Below are 20995 nucleotides of genomic sequence, written 5' to 3'. Positions count from 1 at the left end.
TCATAATCTGGAAAAGAAAAACAAGCTTTCCTGCTTTTTCAGGTCCCAAACGATTTCTCACTTTGGAATGAATTAGTCCAAAGGAAGAAAGTATTCTTTCTACACTGGCAGAAGAAGCTACTGCTGTTAAAAGTGAGATTATCACTTCAACAGTCTCTGAATCAAAGTGCTTAAGTGACTTCCACCCGTTCACTAGTGTGACTTTCTTCAAAACATCATCTGCAAACATGTATTTCTTGAATGGTTCATCCTTAGTTCTGAAGTTTATTATAGTTGGCATTATGGAGGGATGATTGCTGGATGTCCATGTCATAGCCTCTTCTTCAACAGGTTTGATCCTGGTACCGAGTATTGAGAATATTTGCAAGAAAATGAGCTGGAGATAGAGCTTGTCCCATTCGTTTTTTTAATGCTTGTAATTTAACTCTGTCATTGCATATTTCTCTTTTTTCAAGAGCTCACTCAGTTCCTTCCAAATTTCAACAGCGTCAGAAATAAAGCAGCTATTTCCCTGCATTTTGTTCAAGGCTACAGAAATAGGCTTCGGGGTACTCCTCATGTGTTCAACATTTCTCTTAAGCCCAATGTTGAGAACTTTGGCTGTGACAGTCCCATCTATTTTTTTCACAATTTTGTTCACAAACTGTAATCAGATTAGGTCAGTTCTTGATATAGTGCTCAAAACAGTCCACTATTGAGTTCCATCGCACGTCTTGTGGGAGAGTTAACTTGGTTCCTCCCATTTTTTTTCAGAGCACCTACTGCAAAGTGGTTGTTACGGAAGTATTTTGCAATTGCAACAGTATTAGCCTTTATTTCTGGAACACTGAAGTCTTTGGCTAAGAGGTGCATCAAATGAGCACTGCAACTGTATGTTATTAGCTTGGGACTCTCTTCTAAATAATTTCTTCTCATCTTGGATACATTTGCAGTATTATCTGTGACCAGCTGCGTACTAGACATTTGAATTTTTCCCCACAATTTGTTATAGCTTTTATTGCTGCTACTTGTAAGTATTCTGCTGTGTGTGCATTTCCTGATGTATCAATTGTTTCTGTAAGGAAGACATTCTCTTCTTCTGTTGTCACACAAGCACATACAACAGGATCATTGTGGACATTGCTCCACCCATCAAGACTCAGGTTAACAATTTCACTCTCTAGACTTTTTGCACACTGCTCAATTTCTCTTTCATACACTTTATCCAGCAATTTGCCTGCTACATGTGCTCTGTGGGGTGGACTGTGTCCTGGTCTTAATGACTGAACCATGTTAATGAAGTGTGGGTTTTCAATCATATGGAAAGGAGAGTTTGTTGCATAAACAAACCAGGTAATTTTTTCATCAATTACCTCTTTTTGTAATCTGCTGGTTCTTATCACAAACTTATCTATGGTTGTTTCTGGATGATGGAGATTTTTTTTTTCTTTTTGCTACAGGTGATATACTGTGGCTATGTGACTGAAACACTATCATTGGCAGATAACTCTGAAACTATAGAAAATGATGGTGATCTTGAAGGTGGATAGTCTTCAGAATCCTATATGTTGAGGATGGATTCTCCTAAACAAAATAAGTCAATGCAGTTATTTAATTATTATTACCATATTGCTCATTTAGTATTACTCATTGCATTCACTGACACTCAGTACTACTTTAGAGGGGAAATTGTAAAAGGAAGATCTGCCTATTTCAGCTATTTATTTTTTATCACAACTGCGTCTAAAATGATAGTACCATAGACTAACAACTATATTTTTTGCTCAAATATGAGAATTCAAGAATAGTCCAGAAGGAAGACAGGCAGTCCTTAAGAAAGAAGTATGAAATAAAAAAGTTTACCAACCTGAAGACCCTGCATGTTCAGACATGTTCCTTTCATCATCTTCAATGCAGCTTCCTCCTGAGAAGGAACACTTCTCATGATGTTGTTTCATTCGGGCAATCAGGCCTTGCATTTCTTTGTTGCACTGTTTGCATTTTTCACGCATTCCTGTCTTACCCACAGGTAGAGGAACTTCTTTAAAATATTCCCAAACTGGGTCACTTTTACGGCCTGCTGCCATTATAGGTTTTCCCTTCTAGTGAGAGAATGGTATGGTAGATCTCAAATCAATGAAGACTACGCTCAGAAAGACCTCAAGACTTCTGGAATATGCTGCTCAAACATAACAGGAGTACTTGTGGCACCTTAGAGACTAACAAATTTATTAGAGCATAAGCTTTCGTGGGCTACAACCCACTTCTGCTCAAACAGTTTCACTTTTGTTTCTATTGCCTGTCCCTCCCTTCTCACATTTATCTCCAGACTTATTCTCCTTGTCCAGATCTATTCCGCCCCCAACAATCTTCTATTCATTGAACTTTTTGAAACTTTGCACTTTTAGAGAGAGGTAAGGGATTGACTCTGTGTAAACAAATTTGCAGAGGGACAATAGGGTTGAGGTCTATCATCTCACCTCTATTATTTATTTATTTGTTTGTTTTGTTTAAAAACATTTTTGCTGTTAACAAGCATGAAAAGGACCTAGGGGTCACAGTGGATGAGAAGCTGGATATGAGTCAACAGTGTGCTCTTGTTGCCAAGAAGGCTAACGGCATTTTGGGCTGTATAAGTAGGGGCATTGCCAGCAGATCGAGGGACGTGATCGTTCCCCTTTATTCGACATTGGTGAGGCCTCATCTGGAGTACTGTGTCCAGTTTTGGGCCCCACACTACAAGAAGGATGTGGAAAAATTGGAAAGAGTCCAGCGGAGGGCAACAAAAATGATTAGGGGTCTGGAGCGCATGACTTATGAGGAGAGGCTGAGGGAACTGGGATTGTTTAGTCTCCAGAAGAGAAGAATGAGGGGGGATTTGATAGCAGCCTACAACTACCTGAAGGGGGGTTCCAAAGAGGATGGAACTTGGCTGTTCTCAATGGTGGCAGATGACAGAACAAGGAGCAATGGTCTCAAGTTGCAGTGGGGGAGGTCTAGGTTGGATATTAGGAAACACTATTTCACTAGGAGGGTGGTGAAGCACTGGAATGCGTTACCTAGGGAGGTGGTGGAGTCTCCTTCCTTGGAGGTTTTTAAGGCCCGGCTTGACAAAGCCCTGGCTGGGATGATTTAGTTGGGAATTGGTCCTGCTTTGAGCAGGGGGTTGGACTAGATGACCTCCTGAGGTCCCTTCCAACCCTGATATTCTATGATTCTATGATTCTAACCCTACAAAATTCTGAGATACCGAGCTTTAAAGCTGGGACACTTTTATGTATGGAAAAATCACTTTACTCTAGGTCATTTTTTCAGGTGTTTTCCATTTCCATTTTAATTTTTCTGTCATTCTGAGGCCTGTACAGTGGGACTTATAGTAACTAAAGTACCTGGTTTTTCAAATGCGGGAATACAAAAAATAGTCTCAATAAAGATAGCTTCTGTAACAATTATATCATAGAGAGCTTAGTATGATATAAAGATTTTATGAACACTCATTTAAGATCACCTTCACATAGGGTTGACAACTCTGACTGAAGCTATTCCGGGAGATTCTCTTCCCACTCTTCCCCCCCTCCCCCCCCGCCACCCCCCAACATCACGTAATGTCATTTTCTTAAAATAGCCTATTAAAATCTCTCGGATTGCTTTCAGTAGTCACCGGGAGATCGATGCTGGGGTTGGCAACCCTACCTTCACAACTCACTTGTGACATAACTAATGTCCATTAAAATAATTATAGCACAATCCCCAAGTCAATGTTTTGGCAACAACAGCTTCAGCATTTTGAGATGCAACTTTTCTCTAGAAGATCTAAAATAAAAATGACATTTTTAGCTTTTTTTTTTAATGACATGCATTTGTATTAATGTACAGTTTAGTGCAGTGGTTCTCAATCAGGAGTTTGTGTATTCCTGAGGGTACACAGAGGTCTTCCAGGGGGTACATCAACTCATCGAGATATTTACCTAGTTTTATAACAGGCTGCATAAAAAACACAAGCAAAATCAGTCCAAACTAAAATTTCATACATACAATGACTTGTTTATACGGCTCTATATACTACACCCTGAAATGTAAGTAGAATATTTATATTCCAAATGATTTATTTTATAATTATATGGTAAATATGAGAAAGTAAGCGATTTTTCAGTAGTAGTGTGCTGTGACACTTTTTTTGTATTTTTAGGTCTGATTTTTGTAAGCAAGTAGTTTATAATTGAGGTGAAACTTGGGGGTACCCAAGACAAATCAGACTCCTGGAAGGTATACAGTCATCTGGAAAGTTTCAGAGCCACTGTTTTAGTGTATAGTACTATTGTTCTTATGTAGTTTAGAATATATTTTTACTGGGTTGTGACCAAGAAGCATGGGTTTCATTAAAATTGTGTTTGAGTGTGTAAGTTGGTTGGTTGTCTCACCAGCCCAGAAAAGAATCAGTGCCACATCTGAGTTTGGTCTCAGGGTCCTTGCCTCAGTACATAATCTATTGGTCAGACACAAACCTCAGGAGCTACACAAAAACAATAATTCCATTAACGAAAGCATGCTTCAGTCCCCAGAGACCGTTCCCTTGCCCTGGCTCAGTACTGAAAGGAGGACATATAGTCCCCTGCTGGGTCATTTCACAAGCAGGTAGCCCTTAACCCTTTTCTGGCTATTTCACTCTGTCATATGTTGTTAATTAATGGGATAAGAGTAAAGTGATAACTAGTGATGTGCAGACATTTTAAAAGTTCTGAGGCTTTGTTCAGTTAAGCCTCCATACTGTCTGATCTGTTTGGCCCTCTGATATTTTCCCTTACCTTCTTTGTCTGAGAAGCCAATATCATCCAGTCCCTTTTCAAGAGGCAGTTTGAGCCATCCTTGCAGTATCCCTTTGCAGCTTGTGCAACTAGAGTGTCTCATCCATAGATCATTGAATCAATGGGGGGGTCATTATATTGAGCTTGTTTGGGCTTTGGCTTAGGCCCTTGTGCAGCAGTATCCCTTCCTGTAGGCAGGAAGGGATCCTGATTGCCTTACAAGCATGGACCACCTGTGAGATGGAAGTTGTGAAGTTACAGAGTGCCTCTCATTTTGAAAGGAGTGATATGAGTGAGGTCAGGTGGCGGATTTATTAGGTCCTTACACCTATCTGTTTCCATCAACATGGGGGTGAGAGGCATTACAGGAATTCATTCTCCCACACCCTCCTGTCACCAAACCTACATATTCCTAAGATCTTGTCTACACTACATGTAGGGTGTGTGTAGCTACAGGCTGTAGTAAAAAGCAGTCTGTGTCCACACTTGTGCTACATGTGGCAGTGAAAAGCTCCAGCAGGGGGAAGACAGCAGGGGAAAGGCAGCAGCTTCTCACTGCTGGAACCTTTTATTGTGGTGGGGAAAGGCTCTGGCAGGGGAAAGCCTTTCCTCACTGCCTCCTGTCTTTCACTGTCACAGGGAAAGGCTCCGGAAGCTGGGAGGACACTATGCTGTTAAACATAGCAGTGTAGATATGGGAGGCACTGCTTGGGCACGTTTTATTTGTCGTCTTCTGTAAATCTACTTTCTCTCTCCTTTCCCCCTCCTTTTACAGCCTTCTCAATCTCTTTGCCACAGAATAAGTACTAGGAGCATTAGAAGTGTGAAAATTTAGTGTCTCCAAAGTTTTGTCTCCTCTCCTCATCTAAGCACAAATGATCTCAGATGGCTAGAAGAATTTTAAGGGATTGATAATTTTCAGTCCTACTTATCTATTGCCTTCTCTTTCAATTGAGAACTGTTGAGGGGCACAAAGGAATGGTGAGCTGCTGGATGCACTGTTGCTTGTACTTCAAATTCTTGTAATATTTCTGGTTGTGATTTAGTTTTTCTTGGTATTGATGACCAAGTTGATTTTTGGATTAGAGTTGACCTCAGTGGACACTAACGGTCTTATAGCACTCAAAGTTGCTTTCTTTTTTCATTTTTAAATACATATTCTTGTTTACTTAAGAGAAATTTTCTTACGTACCAATCTTGCAATATCATACAGATTTTATTGAAATCTGTTTGTTTGCTAAATGTTGAAATTTGTGTTGCCCATAATACATTATACACCCCTTTGACTAATCTCGCATTATACCACTACAGATCATATTTCTCTACATTCTGCACATGATATAAACATTTTTCTTATACTAATTTACAAACAGTTTCTGAGTAAAATTTATTTTTGTTATGACCATTATGTGTAGATTTAGGAAGCCAGCTGCTTCAGTAATGTATGCAGTATAAATACGTAGATACAGGTAGAACCAGAGTACTCCAAATTATCCCTATTTTGATTGCATAACTTTTTAGGGCTAATCTCTATATTATAGTATCATAACACAGTAAATTGCTTGCCTTTCTCCTTAAATTACTGTTCCTTATGATCATGCTCTGTAAAGTTTGTATTCCTTACTTTACTGCAGAAGTTGCCTTCTGGGGCAGCAATCCCTTTGTCAGTGCAGAAACCTAGGTTTTTGCCTAGAAATGCAGTCACCACCTTGTCTTCTGCTTTAGCATCTAACTGGAGCATGCTCACTGAAAACAGTTAATCTTTTGCTTGTCTCCTTTAATCTCTTCCCCCCCAGCCCCTACCCTGGAAAATTTTTAACTGTTTTTATTAGGCATATTCCATAGGTGACTTGGCCATAGCCTAAAGCAAAATGAATTTCTTGGGCAGCCCCTCTCTTCAAGGTAAGAAACTGAACCATGGACTACCAGCCCCTCTGAGACTATGGCTACACTGGCACAGATCACTCAGGCTATTAGTCTAATGCTTGTCACAAGCATTACGTTTACATTTCTTAAACTTTATCTAGAAGAGGACAATGATATAAGTATGAAAGCTATGGAGACAAATCTGTTTCTCTCCATCCATAATCATTAAATTTTGTGGGTTTTTGTTTTCACCTCTTATTATGATGTATTTTGAATGCAGCTTCTGGTAGGCCAAAGGCTTATTATTTTGCAATAAAGATCTAATATGTACAAATATGAAAGGCAAAGTTTGAAATAAGTCCTAGTTTGGGATAATTTAAATAATACAAATCACTTAAATTGCATAATGTTTTATTGTGCAGTAAAACTCTGTGGTATCTGTCTTAGACATTTCCATACCATCATCATATCTAAGTGCCGGTTAAGGTATAATTGAACTGTGAGGTGTTGTCCATAGCAGACTTCATAGTGGATCCTTTCTTTGCATGCCTGATCTGGTGATGGTCTTGATGGTCACTGGTGATGGTCTTGATGGTCACTGTTATTAGGCTAGCTGCACCCGTGTCCTCATTCTCGGTTCTCTGAGTGCATCCTCTTGGGAGTTCAGCTTCATGCCTTTACCTATCGTGGTATTTGCAGTTCTCCCACTCTCAGGCTAGGTCTACACTACCCGCCTGAATCGGCGGGTAGAAATCGATCTCTCGGAGATCGAATTATCGCGTCTCGTCGGGACGCGACAATCGATCCCCGAATCGACGCTCTTACTCCACCAGCGGAGGTGGGAGTAAGCGCCGTCGACTGGGAGCCGCGGAGGTTGATTTTGCCGCCGTCCTCACAGCGGGGTAAGTCAGCTCCGATACGTCGAATTCAGCTACGCTATTCGCGTAGCTGAATTTGCGTATCTTAAATCGACCCCCCCCTGTAGTGAAGACCTGCCCTCAGACTGGGACTTGGGCTACAGTTTCCTGTGTATCTACCATCCTTAATCTGCAGGTCCCACTGTAGCACAGGCACCTGCGGTTCTTCCCTTCGAGAGTCTATAACCAGTGGTGTCCAGTGACCAGAAAGCCTTCTTTAAACCAACGTATTGTTAAAACAAATAGTAAGAATGGGGGGAAGTAAGGGGGAAAGGAAGCCTGGGACTTCTGCCCTGCAGCAGGGTGGTGGTACTAGGGGCCTCTGCCCTGTGGGGAGGAGGATCTCGGGACTTCAGCCCCAAAGGGCGCACCTGCTGGGGCTCGGGGCTTAAGCAGGACCATGGCTTAAGCCCAAAGCCCCGAGCCCTGGCAGGCACCTCCTGCATGGCTGAAGCCGTGAGCCCCAGCAGGCGCTTCCTGTGCGGCTGAAGCCCCAAGCCCCAGCAAGCGTGCGTCATCTCTTGAACTTGTGAAGATTTTTGTATGCAGCTCGGACAGTCAGTAAATTTGGCCAGCCCTGCTATATGTTGTCTCCTCCAGTTCATTCAGTGTGTCAGCTTGCAAAGAGCAGGTCTGTACTTACGTTGCATTCTAATGAAGCTATGTGTTTGAGGAATTCTGCTGATTTATGTTGAGTTTTTACGTCAGATAAATTGGATAGAATCATGCTGTTTGAAAATACTTGACTTCTTAAATGTTTCAATTGTAGGAAATTGAAAAGGCTGTAATTAATTATATTAGGAATATTCACACAATATTTGTGAATTTACTTCATTTCAGTTGCTGTAAAATGCAGACCAAAATCATGTGCTACTTGCTAAACTTTGTAACAGCCACTCTAACTACATTTATACAGGCAAGAATAATCGAAACTAGAATGAAAACATTTATTTACTTGTAGTTGGAGTCAAACTGTGGGGTGTCTTGTTTGATTTGAAATCTAGCACTACTGTACATCTCTGCAAGCCCTATGACCCAATTTTCAAGTACCATTCCATGAATGTTAACATTAAATATGTAGGCATATTCCCTTGTGTACAAAACCTTTGTTTTTGTGTCCAAATAGCTATTTCTTTGCAGGGCCGCCCAGAGGATTCAGGGGGCCTGGGGTCTTCGGCGGCAGGGGGCCCCCGCCGCCGAATTGCCGCCAAAGACCCGGCACTTCGGCGGCGGGTCCCGGGGCGGAAGGACCCCCGCCGTGGGTCTTCAGGGCACTTCGGTGGTGGGTCCCGGAGCAGAAGGACCCCCCCCCCCCCGCCGCTGAACTGCCGCTGAAGACCCGGAGCGGAAGAAGCTCCGGGGGCCCGGGCCCCGCGAGAGTTTTCCGGGGCCCCCGGAGCGAGTGAAGGACCCCGCTCCAGGGGCCCCGAAAAACTCTCGTGGGGGCCCCTGCGGGGCCTGGGGCAAATTGCCCCACTTGCCCCCCCCCTCTGGGTGGCCCTGTTTCTTTGTGGGGAACCCCCCACCCCCAGTTCTGCTGTTGTATTAATCGAAGTGTGGTGAAAACATTGTCCTCTTAGTTCTCTATATTGGATAAACTACTAAAACATTTATTAGCATCAATGAAACCAAAATATATTTCATGCTGAATTATATTCTATATTGCTAGGCATTGGGGGTGAAGAGCTGTAGAATACGCATTGTATCCTTTGGGGGTGGAATATCTGTTGGTTCTGCATGGAAAAGCAATGTAGGTATAAATAAATACGAGTCTGCTTCTAAAGTATCTACCTTATTTTTAAATATTTTTTGCGGGTGGAATAGTTACTATTGTTTATTCAGAGGTGTGCTTGTTACATTTCATGACAAAAATGGTCATGTAAAGCATTTGTAGAAAGGATGATCTAAGTGATGTACCTGTGTAGGAACAGATTTGTTTCAAATCTAATTCAATATTTAATGCAAAACAATTAGTGAAATTTGTGAATTTATACTTCAAGGAACCAAATAGTTAAAGAATGATCCAGCCTTATTAGGTATCAGTAGGACTTGAAACTCAAGCCTAGAATAGACTGCAATTCCTGCATTTGCCTATAAGTAACCATTCAGACAGCTTTATAATTTCCCCACTATTCATTTGTGCACCAACAAACTCTAGTTGAATCAACATCTGTTTTTCAAAGAGAGAAAATCTAACCCTCTCTTCTAATTTCCCGCATTTGTCATTTAAACAAATATCAATGAAGGATTCAACAAAATGCTATGTTCAGCCAAAACAATACATAAAATACTGTGTGCTTGTTTTATCCTCATTCTAACACCAAGTCCTCCCTCCAGTGGTTGCTGTTACATTTTTTTTTTTAACTTTTGTCGAAAAGAATTGGTAAATTGTATTTTGTTCAAATTAGAGTTCTCTTGTACTTCTAGGTTGGCAGGTGATCATCTGGGTTTTCTATTCTTTCCTCAGTGGCAGGCTCATCACCTAGTAGATGAACCCAGTCTGGAAACTGTAGGAGCAAAGTACCCAGAGTCCTGTCTTTCACCTAACTTTTGCATATGGCACTACCCTAGTGTTGGCTTTACATTGATTTACCTGACTTGTTTTTTAATTTAAAATATTCACTCCATGTTCAAAGATGACAAATTTTGTTTTCCCGACTAGTAACAATTCTTTAGGGACTTGTCTACAACCTGTAATTGTGTTAACTAATCTGTGTTAAAATAGGATTACAAATTGTTGTGTAAGCGAGGTCTGGGAGGACAAAGAACTAGACATCATAAGCTGCAGTGTCTAAAGTAGTTTCTTTGAAATGTGTTGTCACATTGATCAGGTGTTCTGGTTTCTACCACTTCTTAGATGTTCATTAAAATGATTTTTTTCCAAATGCCGTAATGGTATTTACATACAGTGTGGTGTCACCATTGCTTTGCTACAAATGCACATATTAATGAATGACAGGAATTTATATTCAATGAACTCTCGCTTAGTAGTCTGTTTTGCAACACTTGCAAATAATGAGACCAGATTTTCTGACTGTTGATTTAGGCATTTCCTCGTTGACATTATTTTGGTTGGGTAAGATATAAATTTAAAAAATAAATATGTTCCAGGAAAATTAAAAATTTCTCTACCTAGTTTTATTATTGTTTAAGCATCTTTTATGAGTGCAGCATTATTTTTATCTAGTAAAAATGTAAGTTTGCTAGAACATGCAGATTTTGTTAGTCTTGTTTAGATTAATCATGTTGAAATGTGTCAGAGTTGGAGAAGTGCAGAATCTGAGTTGGGGTCCTGGATAAAAGATGAGGTGAATTGGGGGAGCCTTAAGTTTTAGAGGCACTAGAAGTGTGCGGCCATTGCATGGTGGTAGAGTTTGAGCAGTCTTATGTGTGAGAACAAAGAAGAATGTTCTCCCATAGGTCATACTTGCTTAATGAATTACTGGACCTAATATCAGTTTTTAGAATTTATGTACTCTTTAGCTGACAAATAACCTTTTAAATTGTTGCATGTGATTTTTTTCCCCCTTTAAACCAGAAGATATAACAAAACATGTTACCTTGATACTACTTTTTCCTCTAAGACCATGAGTGCATGATATCCATAGTATTCTAAATCTGCTAAAACAGAACATATGGCAGCTTTTATGCTATTTAAATAAAATTAACCCCCTTAACCTTCCAACATTGGTTTGCTTATTAAATATCCCTGTTAACTAGTTAGTATCACAGTGACCTACCAAAACTGAAAGGAAATTATCTTGTGGTTCCTACTTGTAGATGTAAGTCTGAGGGAGTCAGGAGTATATCAGGCTTCATCCTATTAGTCTTTGGAGGGAAGATTAGCAAACCTATATTGGAAATTGTTCCAAATTTCTACAAAAATGTGGTTCATGCGCAAACAGCCATGATAAGATGTATTGTGGAGAAGGATAAATCAAATGGATGGTGATTGAAATTTGTAACCAAGAATCCAAAAAGCTGAAGGGGAGAGGAGATGGGAGGGGTTCAATGCTCCCACAGTCCTTTATTTAAAAAAATAAAGCTGAGTTGCTCTGTTGGTATTCTCCCTAGTGTCAAATTCAAAGGTCACAGAGTTGAGTGTTTGAGGTCCTCTGCTGAAAATGGAAAAATATAATTATCTTTTGCTGCTAATGATCTCTCATGCTAAATAAATCTAGGAATACTGCATGACTGGACACTTATTCTTTATAAATTCTAGATACTGAGTCAACAGGGCACACAAGAAATATTCCTGTGTTCTTTGTTTTGAAATAGTTACTCGGTAAAGATTACACATGACCTGTTATTTATAGTTTTATTAATACATAGTGGATTCTCTGTTGGGATTGCAGAAGGCAAGAAGATATGATAATTGCTTTCTGTAGTTCACAGAAAAAAATTGCAGAAAGATGTTTTGAATATACTTTAAGCTCTAACCGTTTCTTGCAAACCCATATTTAAACAGTAGTGGTTATCAAGAGCTATGAAATATGTCCAATTCACATCAGTAAAAACCTTCTGCCACTTTATTCTCTGTAACCTAACCCCCATCAGAAAATTAATACCAAATAAACGATGTCAATGCACATATTAATGTATTTTTTCACACAATGCACAGTCAACCTGTGGAACTCCTTGCCTGAGGATGTTGTGAAGGCCAAGACTATAACAGGGTTCAAAAAAGAACTAAATAAGTTCATGGAGGATAGGTCCATCAGTGGCTATTAGCCAGGATGAACAGGGATGGTGTCCTTAGCCTCTGTTTGCCAGAAGCTGGGAATGGATGACGGGGATAGATCACTTGCTGATTACCTGTTCTATTCATTCCCTCTGGGGCACCTGGCATTGGCCACTGTCAGAAGACAGGATACTAGGCTAGATGGACCTTTTGGTCTGAGCCAGTATGGCCATTCTTATGTTCTAATATATATCAAATATATCGAACTACTTGTTGGCTGCATTTTTCAATAGTGTTTACCTTTGGTCATGCAGACTTATAATTCTGAATGTTTATTAGGAAAACTAAATTGGGAATTTATAATATTCTTGATTTAGGTATACCAGCTGTGCCACAACAAGGAAAACAACCTGGAGGTAAAAATGTAATAGAATAAGAGAGCAATAGACAGTGCCAAGAGTAACAGCAGTTTGTATTGCCACTGCTTTGGTTACAACTACATTGTGATGAATGATGTACTAAGCAGCTTTCTAAGTCTGCATGGGGATACTCAGAAAAATTAATCTGATTTAACTAAGGGTGTGAATTTAAAGTGGATTGGTTAAACCACATTAAACCCCTATGTGAACACTCCTATTCCAAATTAAAGTGGCCTTAATTTGGTTTATCTTAATTCACATTGGAATTCACTGAAGTCCGGCCATTTAAATTATAAGAGCATCTACATTGGGGCTTAATGCGGTTTAAATAATCCACTTTAAATTCACACCTTTAGTTAATTTGGATAAATTTTTGAGTGTTGCTGTGTCTTAAACTAGGTTGCTGTAATGTAACTCTAGTCACTGTATGTAAATTTAGCAAAACCTAATCCTATGTGGGTATATTAAGGACAATAAATGGTAACTGCAGTTTAATGTGGGAATAATCTAATTGGATTGGGGGTTGCTGTTGGTCCTTTATGCTTTTAGTTTATATCTTCCATTTCTTACACTGATCTTCAATAATTACAAACCATATGGAATTTGGAAGACCAACAGGTTCGCACTTCTAACCTTCTGTTGGAATGATTGTAACGGAACATCGATTAGATTCTAATGAACTAATCTTTACCATTACCACTGTGAAATGGAATTCTTCACCAATCATTGCAGGGTGGCTTATAAAGGGACCACACTATTTTTCTTAATTTTTTATGAGGTTGTTATATTTTTAAGTATGATATTGCTGTTAGTGGATTAATAAATGCATTAGTGGTTTCTCAAGGCAAGTGTAAAAATCAACCCTAACTTTATCTTTGTGAATAGTATATCAAGTGTATTTTAAATTTTATTTCCAGCAGAAAACTCTTATTTTTGAAATCATTTATATATATTTATATTTTAATGGTATGCATAATAACATGTGATATCTAGTTATTCAGAGATCAATGAACTGGCTAGTTCCTAACTTTGATGATTGATTTTTAGCTCATCCTGTGAAGATTGATGTCCTTTTCCTTCATCGCTTTAATTTTGTTGACAATTTGGATAAACATGGCACAGCTCCAGCAAGGAGGCCCAGATGAAAAAGAAAAAACTACTGCACTAAAAGGTATAAACTTCTTTGGTTTCTTTTTATATTTATATGTATGTGTGTATGTATGTATGTGTATGTATAGATATAAATTATTTCAGAGACATTTATTTAAAATTAAGGAAAGGGAAATAGAAACAGAATTCCTTTGTTGTAGCTGTGATTTAGGATCCTGGGAATTACCAAAATGGATTAGACTGGTGGTCCATCTACTGCAGTATCCTGTCTCTAACAATGTCCAGTATCAGTTGTTTCAGAGGAAGGCACAAGAAAACTGAACTTAGTGGTCAGTAATGGAATAACCTGTTTATAAGTTTGTTTGCAGAAATTATCCTTCGAGAAGACAATTCATGTAATTTAGATATTCTTATTTTTCAGGAACCACTGGGGAGGAATATTATGTCAACTTCATGCTACTGATGTTTTATTGCTGAATAACTGTTTACAGTATTAAAAACCTCTTTAACTACACAGTGTTTGGAAATATATTTATAAGGCACTGATCCGAGTGAACCAACTGTACAATTATAGACTCGTGTGTATTTCAACAAAACAAATAACAGTAGGAATAGGATCTAAATGGTTTAATGGATAAAATACTTTTTGTTCAGGGCTAATTAACTGTAGTCCTCTTCTAGATAGTATTTTTCGAGTCTGGAAGTACATAGGATAGATTAGTCCCACAACTCATCTGACAAAAAGACTGCATTTCTGGAGATTTGACATAATTTCTGTTGCACTGGGGGTAAGCACACATTGCAAGTTCTTGCATTATACCATTATTATCTAAATACGCCTCTACAAAGGAAATAAAAGTACATTTTGAAACACCAATGTTAAAATTGGATGTCTACAAATGCATTGATAAAAATTTACCTTTTATGAAATGATTATTGTAGAGTACATACTTCTATTATAAGCCTGTGCTTTTGAGACCTTTCAGTAAAACTAAGTTCTCTTGCTGTTGCTCAGTGTAAAGGTGCATTTTTGGGGAAAGGTTTGGTGAAATTCCATTTTGTCATTTATCAGAGATGATAGTATTTTTGACAGTTTAAAAATTTACAGGTAATTATTTTCTGCACTCAGAAAACTAAAACTTGTCTTCAAACTTATCATTGACTTAATCTTAATTAAAGCGACGTGTCTTGGAATATTCCAAATGATGAAGTTATCAGTGTTGGAAAGTTGTATACTTCACATGATTTAGTTAATAGATATTAAGTCTTAGACTGTCTCCTGCTGGACATTAAACTTCAACTCTAGTGAACCAACATGGAGATGAGTTCCAGAGTCAAGGTCCTCTGCCTAGAATGATTAACCAGAGCTCCCAAAAGCTCACATCTAAGGACAGTTAACAGTAGTAACTCAGCTAATCTTAGCTATGTCAAGAGGGTACCTAGGAAGAGAGCAGTCATCTAGGTAGCAAGAACCCAGGCCAAGTGGGGCTTTATAGATTACTACTTTGAATTGCCCTTGTCACCAGTAGGAAACTAGTTCTGAATATGGAACAAATGTAATATGCTCCATGTGGCCCACACTGTTAAGAAGTGGGCTGTGCTTTTCTGCTCTTACTGAAACATCTGTGTAGTCTTCTTGGAGCTACCCTCCAAGCAGAGCAAATTACAGAAGTGTGAGAACTGTCATGGAGTTCAATTTTGAGAGAAATGGACACAACTTCCTAGTAGGGCTGTCGATAAATCGCAGTTAACTCACGCAATTAACTCAAAAAAATTAATCGCGATTAAAAAAATTAATCACGATTAATCGCACTGTTAAACAATAGAATACCAATTGAAATTTATTAAATATTTTTTCATGTTTTTGTGCATTTTCGAATATATTGATTTCTATCTACAACACAGAATACAAAGTGTACAGTGCTCACTTTATATTATTTTTTATTACAAATATTTGCACTGTAAAAATGATAAAAGAAATAGTATTTTTCAATTCACCTCATACAAGTACTGTAGAGCAATCTCTTTATTGTGAAACTAACTTACAAATGTAGATTTTTTTTTGTTACATCACTGCACTCAAAAACAAAACAATGTAAAACTTTAGAGCCTACATGTCCACTCAGTCCTCCTTCTTGTTCAGCCAATCACTAAGACAAACAAGTTTGCTTACATTTGTGGGAGATAATGCTGCCTGCTACTTATTTACAATGTCACCTAAAAGTGAGAACAGACATTTGCATGGCACTTTTATAGCTGGCGTTGCAAGGTAGTTACATGCCAGATATGTTAAACATTCGTATGCTTCGGCCACCATTCCAGAGGACATATTTCCATGCCCATGATGCTCATTTTAAAAAAAATACGCTAATTAAATTTGTGACTGAACTGCTTAGGAGGAGAATTGTATGTCTCCTGTTCTGTTTTACCCGCATTCTGCCATATATTTCATGTTATAGCAGTCTCGGATGATGACCCAGCACATGTTTGAAGAACAGTTTCACAGCAGATTTGACAAAATGCAAAGAAGGTACCAATGTGAGATTTCTAAAAATAGCTACAGCACTCAACCCAAGGGTTAAGAATCTGAAGTGTTGTCCAAAATCTGAGAGGGACGAGGTGTGAAGCATGGTTTCAGAAGTCTTAAAAGAGCAACACTCAGATACGGAAACTATAGAACCCTAACCACCAAAAAAGAAACTCAACCTTCTGCTGGTGGCATCTGACTCAGATGATGAAAATGAACATGTGTCGGGCCACTCTGCTTTGGATCGTTATCGAGCAGAACCCGCCATCAGCATGGATGCATGTCCTTTGGAATGGTGGTTGAAGCCTGAAAGGACATATGAATCTTTAGCACATTTACCACGTAAATTTCTTGTGACGCCGGCTACAACATTGTCATGCAAACGTTTTTTCTCACTTTCAGGTGACATGGTAAACAGGAAGTGGGCAGCATTATCTCCTGCAAATTGTAATCAAACTTGTTTGTCTAAGTGATTGGCTGAAGTAGGACTGAATGGCCATGTAGGCTCTAAACTTTTATATTGTTTTATTTTTGAATGCAGTTATTTTCGTACATAATTCTACGTTTGTAAGTTCAACTTTCATGATTGCACTACAGTACTTGTATTAGGTGAATTGAAAAATACTATTTCTTTTGTTTTTTACAAATATTTGTAATACACTTCGTATTCTGCATTGTAATTGAAATAAATATATTTGAAAATGTAGAAAATATCCAAAAATATTTAAATAAATGGTATTCTATTATTATTATTTAACAGTGCAATTTATCACGTGATTAATCGCGATTAATTTTTTTCATCGCTTGACAGCCCTACTTCCTAGCCAAGTACAGTTGGCTCTCTTGGACATTGCTGTCTTGGACACTGCTGCAACCTGGTGCTGTAAAAGCAGAGAAGGATTTTTAAAAAACAAAACAAAAACCATCCTTCTTTAACAAAGGACCTCTTCTCCTTCCTCTCCAACCTTTCCGTAGTATAAGGGGCAGAAAGAACTCATGCCAAATTTTTCAGACACTTTACTTTACCAACCAATATAATCTCCCACCTCAACTGAGCTAAAAGAAACTCCCTTGAGACTGTATTACCCAGATCTGGGGTAGAAGAGAGATAGAGATGAGTTGTTGGCATGCTGTTTCCAAAAACATTTCCCAGTCTTCTCTAGTGGTCTTACAGTTACTCAGGGCTCGTCTTCACTACCAGGGAGATCGACGCTGTTGCAATCGATGCAGGTGGTGTCGATTTAGCAGATCTAGTGAAGACCCGCTAAATCGGTGACAGAGTGCTCTCCGGTCGACTCCGGTACTCCAGCTCCCCGAGAAGAGTAAGGTAAGTCGACCAGAGAGCGTCTCCCATCGATGCAGCACAGTGAAGATACCTGGGTAAGTCGACCTAAGCTTTGTCGACTCCAGCTATGTTATTCATGTAGCTGGAATAGCATAACTTAGATTGTGGTATCTGAGGACTTATCTTCACTACCGAGGTAAGTCAACCTATGTAGACAGGCATTGAACCTTGTGGAACCCCACAAGATGTCCTTTGGGAGTGGATAAAAAATTGTCCAACGTTACTCAGTGGGATCTCTCAGAAAAAGAGGACTAGACATAATTAATTATACCCACCCTATCAAAGCATTAAATAAAACATTTTTGTCAGATATGTTGTTAAAATAAACCAGGCATACAATGCCGTGTTTGCAGCAAAGAGTCCTGTGGCACCTTATAGACCAACAGACGTATTGGAACGTGAGCTTTCGTGGGTGAATACCGATGCATCCGACTAAGTGTGTATTCACCCACGAAAGCTCATGCTCCAATATGTCTGTTGGTCTATAAGGTGCCACAGGACTCTTGCTGCTTTTACAGATCCAGACTAACACGGCTACCCCTCTGATACTCGAATGCTGTGTTTTTCTTTTAGATTTATTGTCTAGAATAGACTTGGATGAACTGATGAAAAAAGATGAGCCACCACTTGAGTTTCCCGATACACTTGAAGGATTTGAGTATGCCTTTAATGAAAGTAAGTAGAATGTGCTTTGTGAAGATTCTACTTAGAAATTGTATAATATTAATAGATTATTAGAAAATGGATTATACCTTGTAAAGCCTTGCTAGAATTACATAGTTTTCTGTTAAGAAATAAAGTTTTATCCTTAAATATAACTGTTACGCTGTCTGGAGTGGCTCATGACCATGAGTGCCTACCTCAGAGCAGACTGTCAAAAACAGGCAAACACCTCAAACTGGTGGTGTGTTCTATAATTAGATTTTACCAAGACAGTAACATATATGAATTCCTGGGTCACTATAACAGTCTTACCATGGAATCACAGATAGAGTCACCGAGACAAACCAGACTTAGTGATAAATAGTCCCTTACACCAAAAAACACACCACATTCAGGTTGCATCCAGTCCCAGGAGACCAGTCACTTATCACAGATCAGTTGGTACCCTAGATCTTGTACCAAAGCCAACACTTGTACCCAATCCTGTAATAAACTACGTGACATTTTATTAACTAGGAAAAAGAAATGAGAGAGTTATTTACAGGTTAAAGCAAGCAAACATATACACACAAGTGAGTTACCATCTAAATCCTAAGAGTGACATAATAGTTGTTGTGATCAAAGTGTCTTTCAGGAGAGACTCAGGAGGCAACCCCTGGGGATCTCTGGCTTCAGTTTAGAATCTCTGGCCCTTCAGAGTTCAAACAGCCAAAAAGATGCAGTCTCTTCATGTCAGGGATTTTTATTTCTTTCCCCCAGAGCTCAAGATGATGGGACAAGTTCACATGCACGTCCCCTCTTCATGGGTGTTGGGGGAGCAATAAACAAAGTCATTTCCACAATGAGTCCACAGTGGTTCTTCTGGTATCTATGGGCCTTACTCTGTTGGGCGGGAGATAACACCTCCTGTGGCAAACTAGTATTTCACACTTGGTAATAGGTTTCATAGTGGTAGCCGTGTTAGTCTGTATCAGCAAAAAGAACGAGGAGTACTTGTGGCACCTTAGAGACTAACAAATTTATTTGAGCATAAGCTTTTGTGGGCTAAAGCCCACTTCATCAGATGCATGCAGTGGAAAATACAGTAGGAAGTTCTATCTATCTACACATACAGAGAACATGAAAAAATGGGTGTTGCCATACTAACTCTGAGACTAATCGATTAAGGTGGGCTATTATCAGCAGGAGAAAAAAAACTTTTGTAGTGATAATCAGGATGTTTCTCTCCTGACTGTTCGGGTTTACCATTTCGGAGCAAACACTTTTACAGATACAGACCATAACTCATAGACTCATAGACTCATAGACTTTAAGGTCAGAAGGGACCAATATGGTCATCTAGTCTGACCTCCCGCATGATGCAGGCCACAAAAGCTGACTCACCCACAACAGAATCTTCCAGCCTGCGACCCCTGCCCTATGCTGCGGAGGAAGGCGAAAAACCTCCAGGGCCTCTGCCAATCTACCCTGGAGGAAAATTCCTTCCCGACCCCAAATATGGCGATCAGCAGAACCCCGAGCATACAGGCAAGATTCTACAGCCGGACTCTCATTTTACCCGCGATGGCCCGTTAATGCCTATTTGACTAAAATCACATTATCCCATCAAACCATTCCCTCCATAAACTTATCAAGCCTAATCTTGAAGCCAGAGAGGTCCTTTGCCCCCACCGTTTCCCTCGGAAGGCTGTTCCAAAATTTTACCCCTCTGACGTTTAAATATTACCTTATAACATGGGATATAGATATTATAAGTGAGATTAATGCATGCAGCAACATACAAGCAAAACCAACATACAGGTGACCTGATCTGGTTTCCAGCTATGATGTTGTCAGTTCTTAGCGAATTCCTGCAGCCTGGGCAAGAGCTGGCATATAGCCTACCAGCGTCACAATAATGCTCTTGGAAATCTAGCTAAGTAATTTCAAATTTTGTAGAATTGTCAAACAGTCCTTGGTCCAACACGTTGTTCCATCATTTAGATTTGTACAATATATACATATGTAGATTGTTCCAACTTCCTTTCTTTCATTATGAAATATTTGATTCAAAAATTCTAAAAATTATTTCTAAAGCTATTTATTTTTAACATTTAAAATTAAATCGATGTCCCTACCACTAGTGATATTTCACTTACAGACTCAATTTACTCATTGATGGAGAAAACTACTACTGTATTATTAATAATTTAGATAGCAATTTATGCATTTGAGTTAAACTTGAAAATTCCATGTCTTCTGATGGGAAAATAGTTCTTCAGAAGGGCATTCTCTGGGAAAACAGGATAAATCTCTGAATTAGCAATGGGATGCTGTCTTTTACTATAGGTCACAAGTTTGAATCCAGGCTACGTTAGTAGAGACCACAAGTTACCACCATCTATTTGGTGATGTATGTTAAATAAGTTGGTGGTTTTTATAATTGTCTAATATCTACATTATAAAATCCATCATCACAGTTGGTTACCCATATTATCAATCTCAGATGAGAAATGAAGGGTTGAATAGGCCTGGAGGCTAAAAAAAATCAGATTCCCAGAAGGGGTCCCTACAAAATTGTTTGAAACCTGTAGTAGGGCAGACTGGGAAGTTTACACTCCTATTGCCATGCAGTGTCTGTTCTGTGAATATAGAACTTTAGTTTCTAATGCTGTGTATTTTACTCCTTCCACTTTTAAGGAGA

General features: G+C 39.1%; 1 protein-coding gene across 1 annotated transcript in view; it reads left to right on the top strand.

The window, feature by feature from the left end:
• Nucleotides 1-20995, top strand: part of ARB2A (ARB2 cotranscriptional regulator A) — a 354588-nt gene that overhangs the window by 22703 nt on the left and 310890 nt on the right. The window contains exons 2-3 of the mRNA XM_065406106.1: nt 13715-13838; nt 18223-18324. Coding sequence (XP_065262178.1) covers nt 13733-13838; nt 18223-18324 — 208 coding nt within the window. The 5' untranslated portion in view covers nt 13715-13732. The remainder of the gene's footprint in view (nt 1-13714; nt 13839-18222; nt 18325-20995) is intronic.

The sequence above is a fragment of the Emys orbicularis genome, chromosome 6, assembly GCF_028017835.1.
Source record: "Emys orbicularis isolate rEmyOrb1 chromosome 6, rEmyOrb1.hap1, whole genome shotgun sequence".
Classification (NCBI taxonomy): Eukaryota; Metazoa; Chordata; order Testudines; family Emydidae; genus Emys; species Emys orbicularis.
This window is presented reverse-complemented; position numbering and strand designations above follow the sequence as displayed.